Source organism: Pristis pectinata, chromosome 2, assembly GCF_009764475.1.
Source record: "Pristis pectinata isolate sPriPec2 chromosome 2, sPriPec2.1.pri, whole genome shotgun sequence".
NCBI lineage: Eukaryota > Metazoa > Chordata > Chondrichthyes > Rhinopristiformes > Pristidae > Pristis > Pristis pectinata.
The window spans coordinates 39626003-39645706 of NC_067406.1; the positions used below are offsets into that span (position 1 = coordinate 39626003).

At 41.9% G+C, this 19704-nt stretch overlaps 1 protein-coding gene across 3 annotated transcripts in view; it reads left to right on the forward strand.

Annotated features, from left to right (window-relative positions):
- The first annotated feature begins 2929 nt into the window (after window positions 1–2929).
- The window catches only part of mtmr12 (myotubularin related protein 12), a 67771-nt gene continuing 50996 nt past the window's right edge, over window positions 2930–19704 (forward strand). The window contains exon 1 of one of the 3 annotated variants that reach the window (XM_052010452.1): window positions 2930–3144. In XM_052010452.1, coding sequence (XP_051866412.1) covers window positions 3076–3144 — 69 coding nt within the window. In that variant the 5' untranslated portion in view covers window positions 2930–3075. Of the gene's footprint in view, window positions 3206–19704 lie in introns of all 3 variants that reach the window. The other 2 variants (XM_052010451.1, XM_052010453.1) reach the window with 2 other exon arrangements.

The window sequence follows — 19704 nt, forward strand, 5'->3', positions numbered from 1 at the left end:
CCATTTCATGGGATCTGGGTGTCACTGGTAAATCCAGCATTTATTGCCCCAGAACCAAATGGCTTGGAAAACCATTTCAGAGTTAACAACTGATGGATCTGGAGTCACATTTCGCCAGACCAGTAACAATGGCAAATTTCCACTCCTGAAGGGGAATTAGTTAACCAGCTTGATTTTTAAAACAATCCTGTAGCTTTGTGGACCTTAATAATGACTATATTTTATGGAATTATCTGATTCCACGGTGGGATTTGCACTCTGGTTTGATCTCTGGATTACTAGTCCAGTTATTTGATTGCTGCATCATCATTGTAACCTTCTATCAAAGGTTGCCTTGATGTCAAAGATGCATCTGGAATTCAGCTCCTTGGCCAATGTTCGGACAAAAGCTGAGAAGAAGCCTAGAGCTGAGTGGTCCTGGTATATCCTGGACTTGGTATTGATGATCAGGTTATTGGTTAAAAAGTGCCACTTGATGCTACTGTTTGTGACATTTTCTAAATAGACTGCTCAGGTGGTAATTATCCACAATGGTTTTGCCCATCTTTTTCTGGACAGAACATACATGGGTAATTTTCCAGATTGCAGAATAGATGCTAGTGTTGTTTCTGTACTGAAGCAGCTGGAGCAGAGATGCCACTAGTTCTGGAGTACAGGTCTGAATATTACTGTAGTAATCTGAGCAAAATCTGAACAAGATAAGCGGTAATACTGACAGATTACTTACAGGTCCCATAGCCTTTGCTATATCTAGTGCTCTCAACCATTTCTTTGTATCACATGAGTGAATCAAATTGGCTAAAGTATGGCTTCTGCAATGGTGGAGATTCAAGAGAAAGTGGAGATGGATCATTCACTCAGTAATTCTGACAGAAGATGGTTGCAAAAGTTTCAGTCCTGCCTTTGACACTTGCATCCTGGGCCCCACTATTGTTAAGGATAGGGATGGTCTTAGCCTCGTCCCCCTCCCATTAGCTCTTTAATTGTCCACCAGCTTTCATGAGTAGATGTGGCAAAATTGTAGATCATCTGATCCCTTGGCTATGGGATTGCTTAACTCTGTTCACTACTTATTTGGCTGTTTGCCACACATGTAGTCCTGTGTTGTAGCTTTTTAACCGGAGCTTTGCTCCTCCCTTTAAGGTATACCTGATTTTGCTCTTGGTGGCACGATAGTGTATAGCAGCTAGCGTAACGTTATTACAGTGCCAGCAACTTGGGTTCAATTCCCGCCGCTGTCTTTTAGGAGTTTGTATGCTCCCCCTGTGTGTCTGCGTGGGTTTCCTCCGGGTGCTCCGGTTTCCTCCAATATTCCAAAGACATGCAGGTTAGGAGTTGTGGGCACGCTATGTTGGTGCTGAAAGAGCGGCGACACTTGCGGGCTGCCCCCAGAACATTCTCAGTAACGCAAAAAGACACATTTCACTGTGTGTTTCAATGTACATGTGACTAATAAAGAAATCTTATCTTAGCAAGCCCTTCTGGAACCAGAGGATGCCTGTTAGCTTGATTGTATTTAGAGAGTGAGGGATATTCTGGGCTGTGACATTACATTTTTTCTGCTGCTGATGGCCCACAACACCTCATGGATGTAGTTTTGATTGTCCAGGTGTGTTCTACATTAATCCCATTTAACAAATGAAAGTGTCAAAAATGACATGATGAAGGTGTGGTTGGGACTTTGTCTTTGCAAAGAATGTGTATATGATGGTCACTCTTACCAATTACCTCATGGTGAGATGCATCTACAACAGGTAGACTGGTGAAAATTAATTAAAGTTTTGGTTCACTCATCCATGGACCCAGTTTGGTCGCTATGTCCTTCATGACTAAGCCAACCTGTTTCGAAGTGGTGCTATCAAATTAACAACCAGAAATGTATACTTGGAGAGACAAGGGAGATTGCAGAGACTGGAAACTAGAGCAAAAAACAAACTGCTGGGGGAACTCACCAGGTCAAGCAGCATCTATGGAGGCAAAGGGATAGTTGAATTGAGACCCTTCATCAGGAGTGTCGAGAGGAGGTAGAGAGGGAAGGGTGAGAAAGGGGCTGGTGGGCAATAGGTGGAACTAGGTGAGGAGGGAGATGATGGGCAGATAGAGCCAGGTGGGGGTGAGGGAGGGGGGGAGTGGGAAGACAGCAGCTGGGAGGTGATAGGTAGAGACAGATAAGGAGGGAAAAGGAGGGCAGATGCAACGTGGTAGAGGGAGGGTGGAGGTAAGAGAAAGGTTGGAAGGTGATTAGTGGAAACGAGAGTCTGTAGCTGTTGGAATCTGATAAGTAAGAAGGTAATAAGTGGAACCAGATAAGGTTGGGACGATGGGCAGGTGGAACCAGTTGGGAGAGAACCGGAAGGTGCAGTGTGGGTGATAGATGAAACAAGGTGGCGGAGGGGGAATGGGGAGACCAGAAGGAGGGAGAAAGGAGCACGGGGAGTGTGGGTTACCTGAACATGGAAAATTCGGTGTTCATACCCGGGAGGAATATGAGGTGCTGAAACATATGCTTCCTCCACGACTTAGTGTATCATGAATGCAGCGTGTCTCACCCTGCAACTGCATTAAATGATGGAGACTTCTATGCAGACCTTTCCAAAGGCAATTAGGGATGAGTGGTAAATGCAAGCTCTATTCCAAGAATGAATTAAATAACCAGCGTTGGCGAGCAGATTGAACGCTACACCTGCCCGCAGCTTGAGTGTAAACACAACCGGAGAGCAAGGATATTTTGGAAGGAAGACGCCGTAAAGTCAGCGGCGATCGGCACTTCAACTGACCAATAAATGGAGAGGCCACTGTTTTCTAAGACCTTAAAAGGAGTGCCAGAGCCAGCGGCGAGCAAATAGCAATGGAGTGGGATGGCCGGCGGGGGGGAAACGTTCACGTTGATTGGCACAATCATCAACAAATCAACCGGCGCCTGGCAGAAGGGACGTTTCGAAATCGGAACCTTTAATTTGACCTCGGAGAGCCAATCAGACGCATGTGGAAGGCGGGTTTGAGACGGCCACAAGTTTAATTAGTGGCCGCACTACCTGAGGAAGCAGCAACAAAGTAACCCGGAAAAATCACGAAATGTTGAGTTTAGGGTCGGGAGGTGGAAAAACAGCGAAGCCTTCTTTCGTGTCTTACGTCTCCCCAGAGGTGGGTCTCCACTCGTTTAATTAACTGAAAGCCAGGGCTTTGGTTGAATCTCTTGCTGGCGGTGAGTGATTGAAACGGACCTGCGGAATGGGTGCGGTGATTGTTTATTGCTGTTGCTGCGGCTCAAACTGTGCCCTGACATGGGAGGCTTCACAGAGCTCCAGTATTGCCTGTGATTTTAAATCTTCTTCCCCCCGCCCCCACACTGTCTGTAAATTAGGTCAGGAAAATCAGGACCACTAACATAGTTATCGCTGTAATGTGATAGATGCGTTCATTCGACGCTGGTCGTACGACGCGTGCAATTTGGATCTGAGCTGTACCAATCCCTCCAATTAATATTGTCCTTTTGGTCAATGTTATTAAACTACAGGGAAGTTAGTGGCGGAGACGCCTTTGATATCACAGGAAAATAAAGTGACAGGGTTTTGGAGGGGAATTTAAATGATTAACTTCCTTGGGAATTGAACATGAAATTGAATGGAAAATGAGTGGTTTATGTAGCTATGTTTTGTGTCGTTAAGTGTTGTATAAATGTGGATCATTTAATCTACTTCTATTGAGCTCCTGGCAATCTACCATATCTTGACATACACAATTGTTTTTCTCCAAAGTTTATTTAATGTTTTGGGTTTCAGTACGGTTTTGTGCAGTTTAAGTGTCTATGAAAGCATCTCCTGTATGCAGTAGTTTATCATCAGAGATCAATTAGGATGGATGTCCTAACGACTTAAACTCAATTATGGTGTAATATTAGTTTCTTAATTACTTTGTTTCTTAGTTGCAAAGTTCTTCAGCATTAAGATTTTTTTAAGAACAGAATTAATTAATAGCTATATGTTGGTCCAGATTCTCCTTTCCTATTGTTATTGTTTTGAAATGGAGACTATGGCTTTCAATTAAAAAATCTAGACTGCAAAGTGTAGGAGATCTCATTTATATTACTTGTATTTGGTGGTGTCTTTAACCTTTTGGAATCTCCTTGAAGATGGAAGTCGTACAATCTTTTTGTGCAGGGAAATCCTTTCTCACACATCTGAGTTTTTTTTGAAAGGGTAATTAAAAAGTTGGTGAAGGAAGGGTGATTAGACATGGTTTACATGGACTTTAACTTTGCTCTTGACAAAGTCCTGCATTGTAGGCTGGTCTGGAAGGTTGGGGCACATGGGATTCAAGGTGTGTTGGTAAACTGGATCCAAAATTGGCTTGGTGATAGGAGTTGGAGGGTAGTGGTTGAAGAAAGTTTTTTCTGATTGGACGTTTGTAACCAGTAGTAAGCCACAGGGATCAGTGTTGGGACTGTTGTCATTTGTCATGTACATAAATTGCATGGAAGAGAACATGGGTGTAAGTTTGCTGACAACAGAAAAAAAAATGGTGGAGTAGCGGATAGCAAAAAAATTATGAAAAGATACAGAGGAACATAGATCAGTTGGGTGGAGCAGTGGCAATGGAATTTAATGTGGACAAATGTGAAGTAATGCACTTTGGGATGTCAAATACTAACAAGATAAACAAAGGAAATGGCAGGGACCTTAGAATTGTTGACGTACAGGGGGACCTTGGAGTGCAAGTTCATAACTCCCTGAAAATGGTAGCATAGCTGGATAGGATAGTGAGGAAAGCATTTGGCATGCTTGCTTTCAGAGGCATTGAGTACAACAGTCAGAATATCATGTTGCAGCTGTACAAAATATTAGTCAGGCCACACATAGACTATTGTGTAGAGTTCTGGATGCCACAGTACAGGAAAAACTTGTAACATTAGAAACGGTGCAGAAAAGATTCACTGGGATGTTTCTTGAACAGAGGGCTCTACTTGTAAGGAGAGATTGGATAGGCTGGGGAAACAAAGGACTGCAGATGAAAAGGACAGTGATGCTGGAGGAACTCAGCAGGCCAGACAGCATCCATGGAGAAAAGCAGGTGGTCAATGTTTCAGGTCAGGACCCTCCTTCAGGATAGGCTGAGTTTCCTTTCACTGGAATGTAGGAGGCTGAGGAGTGACCTTTGAGGGGCACTCTGAAACTGAGGGGCATTGATAGGGTAGATCTCTTTCCCATGGTGGAGAAGTCTAAAGTTAGAGGGCAAAGGTTTAAGTTAAGAGGGGAGAAATTTAAAGGAGATCTGAGGGGCACACTTTTCCACACAGTGTAGTGGCTATATGGAATGAGCTGTCAGAGGAAGTGGTGATTGTAATTGCCTTAACCATGTTGAAAAGGAATTTGGGCAGTTGCTTGGTTAAGAAAGGAGAAGAGGGATATGGGCCTAATGTGGCTAAATAGGATCAGTGCATTGGTTTATTATTGTCAGGTGTACCAAGAACAGTGGAAAAACTTAGTTTGTAAGCCATCCATACAGATCATTCAAAATGTAACTACTTTGAGGTAGTACAAGGGAAAAGCAAGAACAGAATTCAGAATATAGTGTCATAGTTATAGAGAATGCAGGTAGAAAATAAGGTGCAAGAGCCATGATGAGGTAAATTGTGAGGTAAAGACCATTTTTAACATACAAGAGGTCCGTTTGAGAGTCTTGTAACAGCGGAATAGAAGCTGTCCCTGAGCTTGGTGGTGAGTGTTTTCAAGCTTTTGTAACTTCTGCATGATGGGAGAGATGGGAAAAGAAAGTGACTGAGGTGGGATCAGTCTTTGATTATGCTGGCTGCTTTTCTGAGGCAGTGAGAAGTGTTGTGATGGACTGAGCTTTGTGCGTAACTCTGCAATTTCTTGCAGTCTTGGGCAGAGCAGTTGCAATACCGTGATGCATCTGGATAGGATGCTTTCAAAGATGCAATGAGGGTCAATGGGGGCATGCCAAATTTCCTTCACTTTCTGCAGAAGTGGAGGCACTGGTGAGCTTTCTTGACCATAACGTCTACGTGGTTGGACCAGGTCAAGCTGTTAGTGATGGAACTTGAAGCTCTCAACCATCTCCACCTTGGCACCATTGATACATTCAGTGACGTGCTCGGTCCTGCTTCCTTAAGTCAATGACCAGCTCTTTTGTTTTGGTGACATTGACGGAAAGATTGTTGTCCTGATACCATGCCACTAAGGTTCTCTTTCTCCTTCCTGTACTCTGTCCCATCGTTATTTGAGCTGGCCCACTATAGTGGTGTCATCTGTAAACTTGTAGATAGAGTTAGAGCAGAATCTGGCCATATAGTTGTGGGAATAAAATAAAGGGCTGAGGACACAGCCTTGCAGGGCATTGTTGAGGATAATCGTGGCAGAGGTGTTGCTGCCTATCCTTGCTGATTGCGGCCTGTTGGTCAGGAAGTCAAGGATCCAGTTGCAAAGGGAGGTACTGGGTCCTTGGTCTAGGAGTTTGGAGATGAGTTTGTTTGGAATTATGGTATTGAAGGCAGAGCTGTAGCCAATAAATAATAGTCTGATGTAGGTGTCTTTACTGTGCAGATGTTCCGGAGCTGTATAGGGCTAGGGAGATGGCGTCTGTCATAGACATGTTTTGGCAGTAGGTGAATTGCAGTGGGTCAAGGTTGTCTGGGAGGCTGGAGTTTGCCATTAGCAGCCTCTCAAAGCACTTCATGATGGTGGATGTCAGAACCACCAGGTGATGGTCATTAAGGCACGTTACCTTTTTTATTTGGCACCAGGATGATAGAGGTCTTAAAGCAGGTGGGAACCTCCGATTGGAGTAAGGAGAGGTTTAAAAATGTCTGCAAATACTCCTGCCAGTTGATCTGCACAGCATCTAAGGATGTGGCCGGGGACTCCATGTGGGCCAGGTACTTTTGGTGGGTTCACTTTCTGGAAGGCTGATCTGACATCTGCATCAGTGACTGAGGATGTGTGCATTGGGGGCTGTTGGGATAGACATCACGCTTGGCATGGATGAGTTGGCTGACAGGCATACTTCTTTGCTGTACACCTCTATGACTAGTTGTTTGTTTTTATCATCAATTTATATACTCTCATTCCAAGATTGGCTTGGCTGATAACTTGATTATCTTTTGAAAGAGAACTTGAGGCATGATTAAATTTGGATCAAATTTGAAATCTTCAATGATGCTGTAATGTTTTGTGTTGAATAGCATCCATTTTGAAAAAGAATGTATAATTATAGTTGTGTGGCTTGTCTGACATGACTAAGGCTGAGTGCCTTTTTCAAGACAGAACAAGTTTTGGTTTCTATAATTAATGTATTTAAAAAGAACAAGCTTGCAAATGTATTGAGTTTCTTGCAACCTATCCATGATCTGGTGTACTTCATAGCAAGTTAAGTACTTTGGAAGTGTAGTTACCTTTTTTAACTTCAGTAAATATGTCAGCCAATTTAAGCACAACTCAGCACGATGCAACCATACTGCTTTATCAGGGCTTTTTTTTAATGTATCAGTTGAAGGATGTGTATTAACTAAGAAGCAACACAAAGCACTGGAGGAACTGGATCTGCAGTCTCATGTCTTTATATTGACAAAGGTTCTGGAGAACTCCCCCAAGCTCATCTACAGTCAGTACCCAGGTCACATAAGGATTCAGTTCTTGAACTGTATATCAGCTAATTTGTCCAAGTCAGAAACATCAGTTTTCTACAGTAACCTGTATCACTTGCTATAATTCATTCATTTCATTCTAGATGTTATACGGTAGATGAGTGCCCTGTTTATTGAGGAAGTTATTATTAGTATCCTGCTAGTATCTTTGCCTCGCATATTAAAGACGAACACACTGTAGAGTATCTGCAAAGGATGGTGCATGTAGAAACAATGCATCTTTTGTACAGTGTTTGGCTTGACTTGACAGTGGTTGAAATGAAGTGAAACTTCCTTGAGTGAATATTTTCATGTTGTGTAATGCTTGGAGCTTAATTATCAGCTGTAAAAAGTTTAGTGTTTTTATGAGGTTGTTTTAATGTAGCAACATTGAACTTTAGTGTGTATTTCCTTTTGCAAAGTGGAGATCTATTGTAGATGTTGGTATCTTTTTAATCAAGTGTATACTCTTGATCATGTGACTATTGCAAATTACTTTTTGGCCAAATGTTGTTCATTGGCTGTTCCAGATTACAGTAAACTGATAATCCGACTTTCTTGATGATGATGACGGATCAACAAACTATTGAACACCTAAACATGCAATCTAATATTTGTTTTTTACTTTTTTTTTCCCCCCTTAAAGTGAAATAATGTTTTAAAAATTCAGTGAGCCTGATGAGTTTAAAGGGAACGGGAAGTATAAAAGCATTCTGGCTCCAATCACAACCTACCCTTAATCCTGACCCATGGTATTTGGGTGTTTCCCCCAACCCTTGGCCCACAGTTTGGGCCCTGGCGGCGCACACTGCTTGTACTCTGGAACCCCAGCTCATGCTCCAGACTAATGAGTGAGCCAGATGTTGAACCTCTTGGATTTCTGAACAATTGGATGCTGGTGTTTTATTGGGTGAGGGGGAACCTATATATTTTTGGGTTGCCAATTTATGGTTTTACAGGCTATAAGGATAATGTTTTGGCTTGATAACATGCTGTTCTAGCCTGCAAGTGTGGGTGGTATCTACAACTAAACATCTAATGTGAAACTGAAGGAGTGACTGTGGAACATCAGACATGGGCACTGGCAGCTTGGTATTGGTTTATTATTGTCACTCGTACTGAGGTGCAGTGAAAAACTTGTCTTGCATGCTGATTGTACAGGTCAATTCATTACACAGTGCAGTTACATTGAGTTAGTACAGAGTGCATTGAGGTAGTACAGGTAAAAGCATAATCAAAGACCCCACCCACCCGGGTCATTCTCTTTTCTCTCCTCTTCCATCAGGTAGAAGATACAGGAGCCTGAGGGCACGTACCACCAGACTTAAGGACAGCTTCTACCCCACTGTTAAGACCATTGAACAGTTCCCTTATACAGTGAGATGGACTATGACCTCACGATCTACCTTGTTGTGATCTTGCACCTTATTGCACTGCACTTTCTCTGTAGCTGTAACACTTTACTCTGTACTGTTATTGTTTTTACCTGTACTGCATCAGCGTACTCTGTACTGACTCAATGTAATTGCATTGTGTAATGAATTGACCTGTACGATTGGTTTGTAAGAGAAGCTTTTCACTGTACCTCAGTACAAGTGACAATAATAAACCAATACCAAATGCTGGCAAATGGGATTAGCTCAGGAAGGTTCCTTTGTCAGCATAGATAAATTGGGCTGAAGGGACTGTCTCTGCTGTATGACTCTGTTTTGCAGCAGGCATTGACCAAAAGCACAAAATGTATAAGCCTGGCCCTGCAAGTTGGCTTGGACTCTTTCTGGGTGCTTTGTACTGTGCTAATTTTAAAACCTTTCTTTTTTTAATGTAGTAACTGATGGGCACAATGCCCTGGTATATTCTAAAATTAAAAAAATTATGAACCATGTACTGCACAGAACACCCACTGTGTCTCCACTGACCATCAATATCCATCTATCAGAATCGGGTTTATTATTACTGACAAATGTGAAATTTGTGGCAGCTGTACAGTGCAAGACATAAATTACTATATGTTACAATAATAAATAGTACAAAAGAGGAATAATGAGAGAGTGTTCATGGACTGTTCAGAAATCCAATGGCAGAGGGGAAGAAGCTGTTCCTGAAATGTTGAGTGTGGGTTTTCAGGCTCCTGTACCTCCTCACCAAATGGTGAGGATCCTTGATAGATGCTGCCTTCTTGAGGCACTGCCTCTTGAAGATGTCCTTGATGGTGGGGAGGGTTGTGTCCATGATGGAGCTGGCTGAGTCTACAACCCTCTGCAGCCTCTTTCAATCCTCCATTGGAGTCTCCATACCAGGCGGTGATGCAACCAGTCAGAATGCTCTTCACTGTACATCTGTAGAAATTTGCAAGAGTCTTTGGTGACATACCAGATCTCTTCAAACTATGCTCAGATATGTTTTTGAAATTATTTCAAAATTGTAGAATCCATTTGCATGGATTTGACATAACTGCTCTGGTGTAATGTACTATAGTATATCTGTAATTGACTGATTTGCTTTATTTAGCTATTATTTACAATGGAGGATGCCAAGTTTGGAATGAATTTAAGGATTGCTGTGTAGTATTGCTTTGTTTTATTTAAGTGGTCATGGTTCAGGCTGACCCATCCAAATGAATTAGTTGATTTTTTTTTTGTTTAATGACTCTTTTAAAAACTTCTGCTGCAGCTGTTTTCTTAAGATATCTTTATTAGTCACATTTACATTGAAACACAGTGAAATGCATCTTTTTTTGCAGAGTGTTCTGGGGGCAGCCTGCAAGTGTCGCCATGCTTCCAGTGCCAACATAGCATGCCCACAACTTCCTAACTTGTAGGTCTTTGGAATGTGGGAGGAAACCGGAGCACCCAGAGGAAACCCATGCAGTCATGGGGAGAATGTACAAACTCCTACAGACAGCGGTGGGAATTGAACCCAAGTCGCTGGTGCTGTAATAGTGTTATGCTAACCGCTACACTACTGTGCCTGCCCACTCCACTGCATGGTAGGATAAGTTGTCACAGCAGTGAACTCCCAGTTGGATAGGTTACAGTGGAGCCATGGGGATGCAAATCGACAGGAAATGTCAGTGAAGGAGAGGTGCTGAAAGGGAGGGAACAGGCACAGTATGTTGTGGTGGGCTATGTAAAAGACTACAGAAGATTTCAGTGGAATTGTTCAATGCAATTGGTATATCATTTATGGTAATAACATTGCTTCAGTGTTGTGAAACGGAAAAGCTCGGCTGCAAGAAAATGTGGTCATAGATTTGGGAGGAAATATTAGGGCAGGCACAGTAGTGTAGTGGTTAGCATAACGCTTTACAGCACCAGCAACCTGGGTTCAAATATGGCCACTGTCTGTAAGGAGTTTGTATGTTCTCCCCATGTCTGTGTGGGTTTCCTCCAGGTGCTCCGGTTTCCTCCAGGTGCTCCAGTTTCCTCCCACATTCCAAAGACCTACAAGTTAGGAAGGTGTGGGCATGCTATGCCGGCACCGGAAGCGTGGCGACACTTGCGGGCTGCCCCCAGAACACTCTACGCAAAAAGATGCATTTCACTGTGTTTCAATGTACATGTGACTAATAAAGGTATCTTATCTTGGGGGAGAAAGAAGGAAATCTACAAGTATAGGTGGAGTAGAAGGTTACTGCTTCTGAAGAGCAGGACAGTGAAGGTTTTCAAGGAATAGACACTATTTGAAAAGGGATCATAGCATTATTATGGCACATGCTAAAGGTCATTAGGCCCACTGAGTCCTTGCTGGCTCCTTGTTGAGCAATTTTTAGTCCCATTTTTCCATGAACCCTGCAAATTACTTTTTTCTTGATGTGCCCATTCAGTTTGCTTTTGATAACTTTTTCCACATCCCCACAGCTAGTGAGTTCCCAATCATGACTAGAGTAAAACTCCAATAATCCACAATCTGATTGATTGTCTAAAATCCTGACGGTTTGGCATCTAGTACACCCGAGGATGTTTGCCATGTACCCCCTTCTGTTCTCTTGCCATGTTCACTGGAAAATTTATTATAACTCCAAGTAATAACTTAAGAAAATGAATTGCTAATGTGGGTTATTAATAACATCCAATAACCCAGAAAATCTGCAGGTCCAGAACCACCAAAGTCCTGAGTATCAGATTAGCAGAGCTTGTGTGTTATTTAAAAAGAGTGTCTTCACTATATTTTGAGTACATCTCTCCTCTCCTGGACCTTGAAATATCTGATTTAGGAACATATTTTCTTTGTCTATCATGTCTAAACTTGTCATAATCTCAGTCATATCTTGTCTCCAGGGAGAATCACTGTAGCTCTCCCAGTCTAATTCTTGTGGTTAAAATGCCATTCCAGTAGACTTCTTTTGCACCCTATCTGTGGTGTTCGCATCTTCTTAACGTGCAGTTGGAGCAAAACAAACTGATGCTGGAAATCTGAAATAAAAACAGAAAATACTGGAAATGCTCAGCAAGTCAAGCTGCATCTGTGGGGAGAGAAATATCTAAAGTCTGATGGTCAGAACCAGATGCACTATTCCGGTTGTGGTCCAACAAGGTGGTAAATTTCAACATAATATCCCAGCTTTCGTACACTGCCTCTTTTGAAGCCCCATTTCCCACTTGCTTATTAACAAGTCTCATGGTTTCCTGCAGCTTTCAAAGGTTTGTACATTTTTATATGCTCGATCTGTCTCTAGATCTTTTTGGACCTATTCTGTATCATCCATAATGCTTTTTATTCTTCTGAAATTTATCACTACATAGATCTGTGTTCAATTTCATCTGCCCATTTTGCCAGCCAGTTATTAACCTCCATGCCCGATGTCTGCAAATTTTGAACATTTTACCTGCATGCCTGTATCATTGTGTCGTAGCACTGATTCCTGAGGAATGTCATTGTCTGTCATCCTCCAATCTGAAAACCACTGTTTACCACACTATTGAGAATGCCAAATAATCTATCCCAGCCACTTGTACTGATGTGGTTGCATATTAACCATGAAGCATGTTGAGATCAGTGATACAAATGGCATCACCACATCAGTTTACGCTGCACAATTCCTATTGTCATAAGGTGGACAGGAGGCATTACTCTTATGATATGAGACCTGTTCGTTTCCAAATGAATGCAGTAACTTTACCATAGCCTGCATAGATCTTAAATGCATCTTAACTTTCTATGGTGACCAAAAAAAAAATCATTTTGGTCTTTTGGCTAGCTGCTTGTACATGCAAATACTAAACGGCTACACTTGACATTTCCTTCCTGTGTTGCAAAGCTGTGATGTATTGCATAGTCCAGTAACTGCAATATAATTTTTAAAGTCTTTTCTGTCTGATCTGCTTGCAGTTTAATTTTTTAAGTCTACAAGTTTAATTTACACTTGTCTTCATTAGAACATAAGGATATAGAAAAGCCCATTAGCTTTTTGAAGGGTATTGTGAACTTCCCAGAGAAACCTTGTTTCTGTTTTTTTAAAAAAGAAATTGCTCCTTCATTCATTCACTCCCTCATTAGAAGAGCTTTCTGATATCCAGCCTTGTATTTTGTACATCATTACTCAATGGTGTACAACTTACAAGGCTGTAACTTTAAAATTATTTATGGATTTACTGGAAGTTGCCTTGTACACTACTAAAGTGAACCTCTTCCAACCTGATGTTCGATTTAATCCAATCTTCCTCATAACTACAATTTCTGTTTTGCCTGTTGATTGAATGTGCTCTCGACGCTTGATTGTTGCCTTGTGGTATTTGAGCTTGTTTAGTGTAAATCTGGGAAGACTTTCAATTTTGGTCTTTTTTTGTAATATTACTCTGTTAAATTTGAGATTTATAACTGAATGGAAGCTTAACATCTAATCTGAGCTCATCTACTTCTCATTCAGTCTGGTTATCTTTTAATGCAGGAAGGCAAATGTTATCACCTTGACTGTATTTTAAAAAGACTTGTACTTTCTTCAGTTGTATGTCATCCACAGCTCTACCTTCATCAATCTTTCTTGTCACCTTGTCAAAAAAACCTCAACCAGGTTAGTAAGACACGACTTGCTCCGCACAAAGCTATACTGGCTTTCCCTAATCAAACCATTGGATTCCAGATGATTGTATATTCTATCTCTAAGAATTTCCTCCAGCAATTTCCCTACATCTGACATGAGACTCACCAGTCTGTAGTTCCCTGGATTTTCCTTTCCTCCTTTCTTAAATAGAGGAACAACTCACCAGTCCTCTGGGACCTTGCCTTTGGTCAAAGAGGATACAAATATACTGGTCAAGGCCCCAGCAATTTCCTCTCTCCTCCCTCAGTAACCTGGGGTATATCCCATCGGGCCCCAGGGACTTATCCATCTTAATATAGTTCAGGATACCTAACACTACCTCCTCCTTGACCTCTAAATGCTCTAACACGCTTACACCTTTAGTTCCAATTTCTGCATCCTGCATGTCCCTTTCCTGGGTAAATACTGAAGAGAAATATTCATTCAGAACCTCGCCCACATCCTCTGCATCCAAACATAGATTCCCTTCTTTATCCTTAAGTGGTCCTACCCTTTCCCTCATTATCCTCTTATTCCTGATGTAGAATGCCTTTGGATTCTCCTTAATCCTACTTGTTAAGGACTTTTCATGGCCCCTCCTGGCTTTCCTAATTCCTTTCTTGAGTACATTTCTAGCTTCTTTATAGTCCTTACATGCTCCATCTGATCCTAACTTCTGAAGCTCTACACATTTGTCCTTTTTCCTTCTTGCCTAAGTTCATCACTTCTCTGGACATCCAAGGTTCCCTTATTTTGCCATTCATGTTGGTGGACTTGCCAGCAAAAAGGTGTTTCCCATTTTACTCTACCTAGTTCTTGCTGTATGCCTTCATAATTAGCCCTGCTCCAATTTAAAACCCTCCTGCTAGCCCCATGCCTATCCATATCTATAGCTATCCTGAAAGTTAATGAGCTGTGGTCATTGTTCCCCAATTGCTCACCCACTGATAGGTGAGTCACCTGGCCAGGTTCATTACCCAACACCAGGTCCAGAATAGCCTCTCCCCTTGTTGGACTGTCAACATATTAATTTAAGAACCCCTCCTGGATACAGCTTACAAATTCTGCCCCATCTAACCCCTTTGCACTAAAAAGGTCCCAATTTATATCAGAGAAGTTGAAGTCTCCCATGACCACAACCCTGTAACTTTTACACATCTCCCTAATCTGCATATCCATTCCTCAATGTTTCGGTGGCTGTTGGGAGGTTTATAGTACACCCCCAAGAGTGATTGTACCCTTCCTATTCCTGAGTTCTACCCATATAGGCTCTGTATCTGAGCCCTCCATTATATCTCCCTGGAGTGCAGCAACTCCTCCCCCTCTTCCCCCCCCCCCCCCCCCCCTTCTATTCTTAAAACTTCAAAACCCTGGTACGTGGATCACCCATTCCTGTCCTTCCCTTCAACCAAGTCTCTCATGGCCACAACATCATAGTTCCATGTACTGATCCATGCTCTAAGTTCATCACTCTTGCCTATAATACTCCGAGCATTGAAGTACAAACACCAAACCATTTGTCCCATCACATCTGTTGTAAGGAATCTGCCTAATACTACATTCCCTGACGTCGGCTCTCCTGCCCGTTCCCTCCCTTGCTGACTTGTTCTGGTGCCCATCCCCCTGTGAAGCTAATTTAAACCTTCCCCAGTAGCATAAGCAAACCTCCCTGCTAGGACATTGGTTCCCCTCCAGTTCAGGTGCAACCCGTCTCTCTTGTCCAGGTCACCGCTGCCCCAAAAAAAAGGTTCCAATGATCCAAGAATTGGAAACCCTGCACCACCTCCCCAGCCACACCTTTGTCTGTGCCATCATCCTGTTCTTTCCTTCACTAGTCTGTGGCACAGGAAGTAATCTAGAGATTACTACCTTGGAGGTCCTGCTCTTCAGCTTCCTTCCTAACTCCCTATACTCATTGTGCAGGACCTCTACCCCTCTCCTGCCTATGCTATTGGTACCAATATGCACCATGACCTCTGGCTGCTCACTCTCCCCTTTAAGAATATTCTGCAACCGCTCCAAGACATCCAGGACCCTAGTGCCTGGGAGGCAACACAACATCCTGGCGTCTCTGTTGCATTGGAAGACTATTGCTCTGCCTGACTTCACCCTTCCCTTCTGAGCCTCAGAGCCGACCACAGTGCTACTGGCCTGGCTGCTGCTGCCTTGCCCAGATAGATCATCCCCCTCAGCAGTATCCAAAGGGCTATACTTGTTGCAGAGAGGAATGGCCACGGGGGACCCTATACTGACTTCTTTATCCCCCTCCCCCTCTTGGTGCTCACCCATTCCACTGCCTGAATCTTGCCCTCTGGGTGTAACCACCTACTCAAAAGTCCTGTCTGATTCACTCAGCGTCTCAGATGATCCTTAGTTCATCTTGCTCCTTAATCCGGTCTTTCAGGAGCTGAAGTTGGCTGCACTTCCTGCAGGTGTAGTCCTCAGGGAGACCAAGTTTCATGAATTCCCACATTCTACAGGAGGAGCATTCCATTGCCATATCTGCCATCCTGCCCAAACTGTACTACGGGAATCTGAGCCCAAAGCAGCAATAATAAAAGGACAAACTTGCCCTTATTACCTGTTTGTTTGCCTCTGCCTCTTCTTGTTGAAGTCTCCTGAGTCAAAGCCTCTAATTTCCCACTCTGACTCTAACTCCCTCCAATGATAGCCACTCCAACAATGCTGCTCCACTACACCCTACCTCTCTTATGGTTAAAGAACCCAATCAAGGTGAGAGGGGGGGGAAAAAAACTCACCAGGTCAGGTGACTCTCTGCTCTCTTCCTGCTGTGCCACTTCCCACCTGAGTTTGTGCCCAAGTTGGAATTTTGTGCTGAAATCCTTCTTTGGAGATTAACCACCAGAAACTAGGCTGACATTGTTATGCAATAGGAAGGGAGTATCACCATGTCCCATGCTTCTGATGTGCTGAGACAAGACCTGTTTAATTTGGAAGACACTGACAATCCTCTCTTCCTATTTGAGGAGGAGGAGGAGTAAAGGATTCTTATGTTTTGATTGAAGTTCCCCTCAATTTTGCTGAACTTGCTAATTATCAGTAACGATTGTGATACTTCTGTATATAAATGCATGTGTTTTAAGACTTAAGTACTTTCACTTCATTTTTTTTTAATGCTGTCGACATTTCCAGTTTTGTTTGTCTTGGGATAAATTAATAGTCGGCAAAGGAAAGTAACTTCTCCAGCACCCCAAAAATGACTTCAGGGAGAGGGAGGAAATGATACAAGTTGCCACAACAGTTTGTCCTCTTTGTAGTCTTTGAAGCTGCCTGTGAATATAAATGAATCTGCTGTAAAATGGCTTTCTGTATTTTTCTCAATATAAGCTGAAATAAAAACTAACCTTGTTCAACTTCTCACTAATGTGTTCTAATGTTTAACAAAATCAGTCTTTAAAGTGTACATAAAATGCTGTATTTGTGAGGTCCAAGTAATTTGCAATAGAAAGCTTGTTTGATTCAACCTATTAATACATAAATAAATTTGGGTTCTAACTGAAGGGCTCAACTTGTCATGTAATCTCCCAAAGGAATGGGGAAACACTCAGGTCATTTACTATTTTATAATTAACATTTTATGTTGATCACCTTTTGTCAGAATTGGATATATCAGCAATCACTTCATGAAGAACATAACTGGAAAAAGAGGGTCTGGAGGAAGGGAGGACTTTTGGATAGATTAGTAAATGATAGAATACAGAATTTGTTTTGGCAGATAGACCCTACTCCAAACTTCATTACAATCTTGGTCTAAGCATGCCAAAATGAAGTGAAGTGGGAGCGTCTATGTATTCAATGGCATTGTGCACAACATTGTAAATCAGCCACAACTCAATTTGGACACATTCCTTTTCTAAAGCATTATTAACAAACTAGTTGAGTTTTCTTTACAGTCTGACAATTTTCATGTTCAGTTTTTGATACCAGATTTATTGAGTTCAAATTCCTAATTTGCCATGCAGGATTTAAATGTGATTTCCAAGATCCTAATCGAATATTTTTACTGCTGAAACTTCACGGTTGGGTCATAAATGAAAAAGGCTTTTAAACTACAAAAGATTTTCAATTCCTTGTTTCTAGAGTTTCAATCACTCAAAGGTCAAAGAAACTGAGATTCTTATCATAGTGATAAATAATGATCTTTGAGAGCAATTGCATGTACAGCGGCAATTTGTGTTTACATCATAAATTGCTAACTGCTCTTGCCAATATTTAATGAAAGTTAAGTGTTGACATACAAGCATGAAGTGAAGTTTGTGTACAGAAAATTTGCACCCTACATAAGGTTTAATATAAATATTAACACCAAAGTTTATTCATACAATGAGAGGACACTAGTTCTGGTTTCATTATTGTGTTATAAATGTCTTTTAGACCTGACAGTGGATAAATTGTGTGCAGAAGGCAAGTGCTGTTTCCACAAAGGCAAGTGCTGTTTCCACAAAGGCCAGCTGTCACTACATTTAGTTACAATGGGTCCAGTTGTTACTGGTTCCAGAAATAGTGTAAATGTAATTCTAGGTGTAACTCTGTGAATTTTCACCTTTTTGGTGAACATGATTCAGAGGAGAGATTGGAGAAGACAAATAACTAAAAGAATATTTATCTAAAACTCTAGATTTTAACAAAAATGCAAGCTATTCCCATGTATGTGGGAAATTGTCTCAAATTTAGTTGAGTTTTTATTTTGAAGAGGTGACCAAGAGGATTGAGGGCAGGGCAATAGATGCTGTGTACGTGGACTTCAAGGCTTTTGACAAGGTCCTACGTGGCTGACTGGTCCAGAAGGTTAGATCACATGGGATCCAGGATGAGCTAGCCAATTGGATACAGAATTGGTGGCTTCGTGTTTGGCAGGGGGGAAGCATTACATGTTACAGCTGCATAAGACATTGAGACCACACCTGGAATATTGTGTGCTGTTCTGGTTGCCATGTTATAGGCAGAATGTGATTAAGCTAGAGAGTGTAGAAATGATTCACAAGGATATTGTTCATTGGAGCAAAGGAGCATGACAGATGACCTTGTAAAGGTTTATAACATCATGAAGGGCATAGATAAAGTGGATGGTCAGGGTTTTTTCCCCCCAGGATAGCAGAGTCTAAAACTGGAGGCACAGGTTTAAGGTGAGAAGGGAAAGATTTTCCACACATGGTGGTGGGTATATGGAAGGGGCTGCCAGAGGAAGTGGAAGAGGTGGGTACAATTACAATGCTTAAAAGACTTTGGGGCAGGTTCATGGATAGGAAAGGTTTCTAGGGATGTGACCAAGCACAAGCAAATGGGACTAACTCAGGAAGGTGACTTATCTGGCATAGACAAGTTGAGCTGGAGGGCCTGTTTCCAAGTGGTTTAACTCTGACTCTGTGCTATTCGTGGGAGGTCCACAGTAGTTGCTGCAGTCAGTTTTTCCAAATAATCCTTGGGTTTTAATCTTGACCTCACATTTGTCTGCCTTTTTTGCATATTCATTCATCTGCTTTCCTTTCATTCACCTAATGCTGATAAATGCAAAGCCCAGAAAATATTTGAAATTGTAACTTGTCCGTAGCATTGTCAGACTCCAGATCTTGACAAGTAGTTGACTGGCTACTAGGTTTTGATAGATGGACTAGATTTGTTGTATCAATTAAGCCATTTTTAGGTTACTTTTCTACAATGGAGTAGTGTTTCTGATTTGGGTGAAATTTAGCAAATTGAGCATGTTACACCTGCTTTGGAGAAAACTTTTTTTCCTCTTTCCCCCCCCCCCCCCCCCCTTGTGTTTCAATGTATTTTTACCTACTAGTGAATGTCAGATCAGTTGAGATTGTTAAAATGAAGAGAATTATTTTTATGGCATTTTGTGTCTTTTAAAAAAAACTGCTCCAACTCTTGAGTAATATGGCTGAAGATGTCTATCCTAAATGACCGTTTTAATCTGTAAGTCTTCCATATGGTTTTAAGTTACTTGAGCTAAACAGAACTAGTCACTAGTTAGTTGGAATGCAATAGGCAGTTAATTCAAAAACTTTTAAAA